Source organism: Larus michahellis, chromosome 14, assembly GCF_964199755.1.
Source record: "Larus michahellis chromosome 14, bLarMic1.1, whole genome shotgun sequence".
Taxonomy (NCBI): domain Eukaryota; kingdom Metazoa; phylum Chordata; class Aves; order Charadriiformes; family Laridae; genus Larus; species Larus michahellis.
In genome coordinates, this window is record NC_133909.1 from 11356356 (window position 1) to 11364828 (window position 8473).

At 55.2% G+C, this 8473-nt stretch overlaps 1 protein-coding gene across 1 annotated transcript; it reads left to right on the plus strand.

Annotated features, from left to right (window-relative positions):
• Nucleotides 1–228: 228 nt before the first annotated feature.
• Nucleotides 229–7805, plus strand: CHMP6 (charged multivesicular body protein 6). The gene is made up of 8 exons (XM_074607595.1): nucleotides 229–357; nucleotides 679–788; nucleotides 1785–1872; nucleotides 2482–2568; nucleotides 2682–2747; nucleotides 3023–3103; nucleotides 3816–3870; nucleotides 5252–7805. Exons 1-8 carry the CDS (start codon nucleotides 295–297, stop codon nucleotides 5302–5304), a joined length of 603 nt encoding a protein of 200 aa, XP_074463696.1. The 5' UTR covers nucleotides 229–294; the 3' UTR covers nucleotides 5305–7805.
• The last annotated feature ends 668 nt before the right edge of the window (nucleotides 7806–8473 follow it).

Here is an 8473-nt window from a genome sequence, read left to right on the forward strand (position 1 = left end):
CCCTATATCCCCATCCCCTATAGCTCCCCATCCCCTATAGCTCCCCATCCCCTATATCCCTATCCCCTATAGCTCCCCATCCCCTATACTGCCCCATCCCCTACCCCCCCCGCTCCCGGCATCCTTCCCCGCCCATTCCCATAGCGCCCCCACAGCGCCCCCTGGCGGCGCTCTCCGCCTCCGCTCGCCTTCGCCTTCTGCGGGGCCGGGCCCTGCGCGGCCGCCGTCGGGGGGCGGTGCCGGGGGCGGGGCGGCCGCGCCGCCCGGGGCAGGAGCGGTGGCGGCGGCGGCGCCATGGGGAACCTCTTCGGGCGGAAGCGGCGGAGCCGCGTCACGGAGCAGGATAAGGCGGTGCTGGTGAGACCCGGTGGGGGGGCCGGGCCCGGGCAGTGCCGGGAACGGCCGCGCCGCTGTCCCCGGGCGGCCGCCGGCCCTGCCCGCTCCGCCCCGCGCCCGGGCCCCGCGGCGCTGCCGGCTCCGGGGGTGGGGGGGCGGCGGTCGCCGGGTCCCCGCGCTGGCGGGGGCGAGGCCGCGAGGGGCCGGGGCCGGGGCGGTGAGGGCGGCCGCGGGGACGGTGAGGGGCCGGGGCGGTGAGGGCGGCCGCTGGGGCGGTGCCGGTGTGCGGCCTGTGCGCGGCGCGGGCCGTGACCGGGCCCGTCTCTGTCCCTCCCTCCCCAGCAACTGAAGCAGCAGCGGGACAAGCTGAAGCAGTTCCAGAGGCGGGTGGGCCTCAGCCTGCAGCGGGAGCGCGCCCTGGCCCGGCAGCTGCTGCAGGACGGGAAGCGGGAGTGAGTGAGGGGCAGCGGGGGGCCGGGCCGGGCCGGAGGAGGGTGACAGGCACAGAACCGTGGGGTCGGGGGCACCTCTGGGATCATCGCGTCCATCCGTCAGCCCGACACTGCCAAGGCCGCTGCCAAACCCCGTCGCCAAGCACCGTCTTTTATATCTGCCCGTTCTTTAAATACCCCCTGTCCCGGAGAGGGATCGGTACCCAGTCGTAGGTGTCGATGGCTGTGGAGGCATTTACGGGGTCTTCTTTGAGAACAGAAGTTGAGTTTGAAGTTTTATACTGAACGCTTTAAGTATAAAGTTTTATACTTTATAAAGTATAGAAGAGTATAGAACTCTATAGAACTTTGTAAAGAATAAAACTTAGACTAGATTTAAGGAAAAACTTTTTTACACTGAGCACGGTGAGCCCCTGGCCCAGGTTGCCCAGAGAAGCTGTGGCTGCCCCATCCCTGGAAACATCCCAGGCCAGGTTGGACGAGGCTCTGAGCAACCTGATCCAGTTGGAGATGTCCCGGCCCAGGGCAGGGGGAGGGACTGGATGGCCTTTAAATGTCCCTTCCCACCCAAACCATTCTGTGATTCTACTTACAACCAGGAGAGACTGTCTGCGTGTGTGCCACAGCTGGTGTTTAAAACAGGTTTTCAAAAAGTGGTTCTATTTCTGTACCGCAGTCAGTGGCCGTCCCTTACGCCTGGTTGTGAGGGTGTATCACAAGCCTTTTGTGGCAAGGACTTTGTTTTGCATTGCTAGAGCAAAACCGGCCCAGTGAAGTCCTAATCCACGACAAATATGCCTAGATTTTCAGGTAGCAGGTTAGCAAATTTATGATTTGCTTATCCTTATTCTTCACAGGAGCAGTTCAGAGTTGTCATTTAATTGGCACATGGTTTTGCCTCCTTTTGAAAAAAGCACAAAGATGGCTTTGATGTGGTTCTTTTAGACTTATTTGCTTTCTCCTGTGCTGAGTTTTCCTCCTCCTGTTTTCTTGCAGAAAAGCCTTGCTCTTGCTAAAGAAGAAGCGTTACCAAGAGCAACTTCTAGATAGAACGGAAAACCAAATCAGCAACTTGGAGCGGATGGTAAGCAAGAAGCAGTCGCTGTAGGCTGCGAGTGGCCGCTGCGTGCGCTCGGTACAAGTCTCTCTCCTGGGGTGGGTGTTCCTTTTGATTGTGTGGAATTGCATTTTAAGTCCTAACGGGGGTTTAGCCCTCTCTCCGATGGGCAGATGTCTCTGAAATCATCTGTGCACCGTGACTCTTCCCTAAAGAATCCGCTGGTGAGTGTGTTTTGAGGTTATAGTGCAGGTTATGGATGACACAGATGTTTTGTGAATTAGTAAAACTTTAGTCACAGTGTGGACAGCTGCAGTAGGCACTTCCTCGGGCTTCGCCTCGGTACTGTGATTTCAGGAATGGATGTGTTTGTTCTGGGGTGGCTGTGGAAACTGTGGCCTCAGCTTAGACTGTCAGCTAGAAAATCAGTTAAAGGGCTGTTGGATGTGCTTTTGTAGCTGCCTACAGCTTTTTGTGCGCGTGTTCTTACTACCGGTATAATTTAATCTTTGTTCACTAGTGAAAGGGCTCTTGAGTGAGGTCTCCTTGCAGTTTCTCTGGGGATCTTGGCGGTGTGTCTCTGGCTAACGATGGGAATGTGACAGCCTGTGACGTGTCCTCCTCTTTCTCTTTCAGGTCCAGGATATTGAATTCACCCAGATTGAAATGAAGGTCATCGAGGGCCTGAAAATAGGCAATGAATGTCTGAACAAAATGCACCAGGTATGTGCGAGCAGGTCAGCTGAGCGCGCTCTTGCCTTGGTCTCGGCAGAGTCCTGGGTGTTTGTAGCCCTGCAGACCTCTCTGACGCATGGACTTTGGGTTCTTTTCTTCAGGTTATGTCAATAGAAGAAGTAGAAAGAATAATAGGTGAAACTCAAGACGCTGTGGAGTACCAGAGGGTATGTACTGTGTGCGTGAGTAGTTGTGAGCAGAGACAACCTGCCAGGCAGAGTTTCTTTGGTGTGCGCTGTGTTCCCAGACTTACTTTGTAGGCGATCAGGTTGGGAATTACATCTCAGTCGCCTGCAGAAAATTTATCTTTGTTAGTTTTCCAAGTACCCCTTCACCCCAGGTTCACATTGCTCCCCCGTGCGCATGTACCATGCTACAAGCCACAGAGCTGCTTCTGCTGCGCTGTTGTTGACTGGAACGTGTCTCTTCCTCTCTTTCATAGCAAATAGATGAGTTACTGGCTGGCAGCCTGACTGAGGAAGATGAAGATGCCATTCTAGAAGAATTAAACGCTATTACTCAGGTAGGACTGATGTTCTTGGAATTACTTTAAATGTCATTTTCAGGAAGCTGTTTGTAATAGGGGAGAAAGTTATCTTTTTCCCGCTCTCAATAGTTTATCTTATTCTGCCAGAGATCTTAGTAATACCTGTTTATGCCCGATCATTGTGTCGTCAAAGATCAAACTAATTACTCCACACACAGGTGTCATTTAAAAATGGGATGCTTTTAAGGGTGGTACTGTATTTGCCGTCTGTTGCAGTCAGTTGATCTCTGTTCTTACTGGATATCTCTTCCACTTCACCAGAGGAAGATCTTGAAAGCCCTGGGTCATGCCCAGATAGCAGCAGTCAGTGCGTGTTGCCGTCCCCCATCCCTGTGGTGCCTGTGGCTCTTCCAAACATGGGCTCGATGTGGCTCCACTGTAGGAAACGTGCAGCCAGTGGAGGCTGAGGTGGAGAGGATCTGCAGCTGGCATTGATTTGAGGAGACTTGTAGCTAATACTAATTAAGTCTCACTTAATAATTAAAATAACCCTTGTTCTCATGTACTGGGCAGTACTGAAGCCCGTAACCCTTCCTGCATCTCTGGGGCAGATGTAAGTCCGTATGAGAAGTCGCTTAATGTTCTTCTGTTCCCAGACAGTCTTTGCACAGAGCCCTGGCACAAGGGTCTGTGACCGCTGCCTGGTACGTGGGGTGTGTGTCACGTGTCGTCTTTAATGTTCTTGCAGGAACAGATGGAGCTTCCAGAAGTTCCTTCTGAGCCACTCCCAGAAAAGATCCCAGGTACGCTTTCTTTATATGCTCTCATCCTTCTTCTGAGTTCTGTGCCATAGTCTGAGACCCTCTCCTGTTGTAAGTACTGTCCTGGCGAATGGGAAGGAATAGAAACTTTGTGATTTAAAGCCCTGTTGTTCGGGGCTCTGACAAACCCCCTCACCGTAAGAGGACCCAAGGCTCTATAGTCTCTTTGTTCAGTCAGCATCTAGTTGTTCCTCTTGAGGAGTTCCTTTTTGTTACGTCTGCTGTTGTTAAGTCACGCTTTGTACCTGCCGTGAGACTGCCCGCTGCCTTGAAACACCCAGTGTGTGTTCCATTGGGAAGCTCCACGAGGAACTCCTTCCTTGGCTCTCCTCTAGACCCAGGCAAGGCTTTCTGACGACACCTGAACTGGTCCCCTGCGTGTTGTCGCAACGTGCTGCTGCGCAGCAACAATTTGTTGTCACCACGGATGTTAGCAGTCACACTGCACGGAACTGGATTTCACTGAGGTTCCTGACAACTCGTAGCTCTTGTGACCTTGCTTCACGTAACAACGGTAATTTTGCACCAGCTGGATGAGGACCGCTGGAGCCCCACTGTTCCAGGACTGTCGGAGCGTCAGCTCTGCAAAGTGATGCTACCCGTGCGTTTGCTCCTGAGCGATCCGCAGCCTCAGCGGCAGGGTTTGCGCACTGGGTGCGGAGAGGGAAGAGCGAGAGAGCTCATGGAACAGAGTGAGCAAACGGGCACTGTTGGGCTGGAGAGGAAGGAGTCTTCCCGGAGCGTTACCAGGTGTCTGTCCATGCTGGAGAGCTGAAGGTGGAGCCCGCCCTTGGAGACAAAGGGTGAGGTAGAGCTGGACTCAGCTGGGTGCCAGAAGGCAAACTGGGAAAGAGTCTGTCTCCCGGGACAGCAGAACTCCGAATTGTCGGTCGCCGAAGCTGGATTTCCCTGCTTGTGGAGACCGGGAGCTGTGAGAAGCCATTTCCTCTGTGTGAAACCTGCCCGGGAGAAATGTGGGATGTGGGGAACGGGCCTGGTTTCTTTTCAGTGCTTGTTTGCTAGTAAACATGGATCAGATGTCAGCTCTGTGCGCTGGCAGCGGGACGGCCAAACAAAACACAGGCTGCCCTGGCTGCGCGCAGCCCTCCCTCTGCGTCGCTGGGCTGGGGCTTACTGGGGTTGTGTTGGGTGTGTTCTGAAACGGGTTTAATTCTTCAGGTGCTGTGAAAAAGAGGGGCGTCCTGGATATGTGGAATTATTTCTAACGAACTTCTATTAGTTCAGGTGCTGTGCAAGCATTTGTTGCTCTACAGAGAAGTGGATTGCGAGTCCTGGTTCTTCTGCAGGTGACTGGAGACTATTTGTTCTCTGTTTCTGTAACAAGTTTCTCTTTCTTCCACAGAAGCGTCACCCGTCAAGAACAAGCCAAAACCAGAACTGGTGGCAGCATCCTAACTCCCACTTCTGGGGATTCCCCCACATAACTTTCACCCAGGACAGTTTGCCATCCCAGCGTGTGCTGGGAACAAGCAATGCCTTGGCAGCATCCCAGCTGTGCTGGGCGGATCGTGGAGCAGGATTCCCTGTTGCAGGGTGGGGAACCTCAGCTGATTATTGCTCTTGTATCAAGATTATTTTCTAGTGCTTTCTTTTTTTGTAACTTAAATTCTAAACTCACTCAGCTGCGCTGTCTCGGGATTAAACAACAACTCTAAAACTTCGGAAGCCAAATGCTTGCTTTAGGTTTGATTTCAGGGGTAGATCTGCCTTTGCTCTGCCTGAATCCCCAGGAAGTCGCACCCTCGGAGCCATCGTGTGTTTACAGCGGCTGTCCCGGGCAAGAACGAGCTGCTGCTCTCGGGAGCCCTCGGTGTCTGCGCTCCTCCGTGTCCCTCTGCTTCTCTTCTGGTTCTGTCTGTGGCAGGGCTGCTGGTGTCCCTTTTTCCCGTGTAAGCGAGACCGGCTGGCATGTCCGAGGCGGTGAGGGGGCACGGGCAGGGCGCAGCCAGCCTGGGCTTCCACGGGCAGCGACGCTTCGTGCTGCGGGTTGAGAACGGTTCTGTCAGCCTTGTGTAAAACCAGCTCACGCGTGAGGGCGGTGCGCTTGAGCAAAGTCCAGAGCGCCTGCTTGGCTCTGCGTTCACTGGCAGCGGCGCTTACTGGGGGAAAAGCCGCTCTCGGTGCGAGGTGAAGAGCTGGCCTCTGCCTGGGTGCGAGTCACAGGCGGTCACTAGCCATTCCCATTCGGATCCTGCTCTGCCTGCCTCTGGTGCTGAGTGAGAGCCAGGGTGACAGAAATCTGATGAGCCTCTTAAAATTACAGCAAGGAATCTTCTTCTGAGCCAGGAGTCGTCCCTTGTTGGCTCTGCCCCACCATCAGAGTTCACCTTTGCAACGTTCAGACGGGCTGAGATCGGTTCTGCTTCCAGCCGTCAGCTCGTGTTTGACATTTCCTCGTAGGGTCGGGGACAGGAGGGGTCAGGCTGGGGTAAACATGGGGCTCGTTCCGTACTGGACACGAGGCATGAAGCTTCTTAAATCAACACTCCAAAGGAGACCAGTTCCTCCGGAGCCCACACTGGGGAGGACGGTCTGGTGCTCAGCGGGGTCAGCAGGGATGATGGAGCGCTTGGAGAGGTGCCTGGCCAGCCAGCTGGTGGGCAGATTTAGCTGTTCTTGGAAGCCAGCTTACTCGCCAGCTTGCAGATGCTCTTCAGGACACTGCAGATCTTTATTTATTACGTTCTTGAAACCACAACCCTTAATCCCTCTTTCTGCAACAGCAGAAGAAGGACCCAGAGGGTCCTTGGAGACTTTTAGTGACTGTCTTTGGGGTTGTGTGATCTGGTGCTAGACAATACTAAGTAATCCCAGAGACCGTGCTGCTCTCCATGTGGTGATGGGCCAGCAGCAGCTCTGGTTTTGAGTCGTGCTTTCCGTGTCATCTCCGTTTGTTACGTTCCAAAGCCTGGCCGGGGCATCCTCGTCCTCCTGCGCGCGTGTGTCCTCAAGGCAGCGTGCACCTTGGAGCTGCCCTGCTTTCGGTTCCACTCGCTCCCTCTCTTCATTAGTGTTTCCTGACAAAGCTGGGGTCCCGCAAGCCTTGGACCCGTGTTGACTGACCAGTGCGACCTGAGCAAAGGACTTTCTCTGGAAGGAGCCGAGCGGGTTTGAGCTGCTCCTTGTGCCCTCGCTGAAGGCGACGGTTCCCCTGGCCCGTGTTTGGAACAGCCGAAGCCTTGGCCCAGCCAGAGTGAAGACGGGATGGGGCCGTGTCCTGCTCTGCGCTCCTGGGATGTGTTTTCTCTAGGCAAAGAGAAAACATATTTCCCTAAGACCATCCTTGCAGTGCGCGCCTGTTCCACCAGAGAGAGCCTTGTCTTCATCCGCACGGGCTGTAGCATTTTGTACAACGTTTTTCCTTCAAGGCTCCTTCAGTCCGTTGCTCGCCTGGTGTCGCCGTGTTTCGTTTTGCCCTATTTAATTTGTAATTCATAGGAGCGAATGCCGGACTCTCCCAGTAAGGTCTCAGAGGGACCTTTCCTGGGAGCTCAGCGTTTGCCGCCAGCGCTTTGTGTAAGCCCTGTTAAACAGGGTTGGGACACATCGCCGCAGTCTCTGTGCTCCGCATCCTGCTCCTGAACATCCCAGCAGGAAAAGGGACGGGAGCTGACTGTCCCCGGGGGAAGCTGGTCCGGAGCTGCTGCGCTCTCGGGGGGCAGCTGGCCCCGGGAGGGGTTTGTGCAGAAGGGGTTAATGCAGCTCCTCGCCTTTGTTAACGCAGTAAAGAGGCCGTTTACTGAACTAACAGGAAAGTTTGGAGCAGATTGCCAGCAGCTTCCTCTCGTAATCCCTGCACCAAACAGATTATGCTGTGTCTCCTTGGGAGGAAGAGCCAGGAGTGGTGTGTGACCTCTGTGGTGTGCTGTAACAATAAACCGTTTCTAATGGTTTCACCGATTCCTCTTCCAGCCTCGTGTTTTCACAGTAAATGTTTTGGATGAGCAAGACTTGCCTTCCTCCTCCTTCCCCTTCGTCCTCCCTGCTCCTGGGAGAGATGTGGGCAGGGAACTTCAGACCAGGCTCCGTGGGCGATAGAAAAACAGCCCAGTTTGCCCGGCTGACCAGGGAGGGCTCGTCTGTACCCGCTGCGGCCGCATCCCCATAGCCCCAGCACGGCTGCGAGTCGCGTACGGAGGAGCTGGAGAGGTGTGGGACACCCTGTGCACCCTGTTGTAGCTGCGAAGGCAGAGCAGCCCCTGCCTGTGCTGCCGGCCTGTCCCTGCCTTGTCCCTTGTCACCCTCTGGGCTCCCCGGAGAAACGGCTCCCCGGGGAAAAGGGCTCTCCCGGGCACCGGGAGCAATGGGTGCACCCCAACACTGAGCCGGGGGGCTGTTTGGAAAAGCAGCCCTCCCACCCTTGGGTTGGTGGTGAAGCTGAACTAGGAGGTATTTTTGCAAGAATTATTCTGGGATTGTTGACAAACTCGGCAATAACCAGCCTGCACCTGGATGCTGGGCTCGCGGGGAGCCTGTGGCTCCGTCGGAATCGCAGGAGGGTCCGTGTCGTCCTGGCCACGCTGGCTCTGAGTTCCCCTCCCTGGGCAGGATTTGCTGCCTGCAG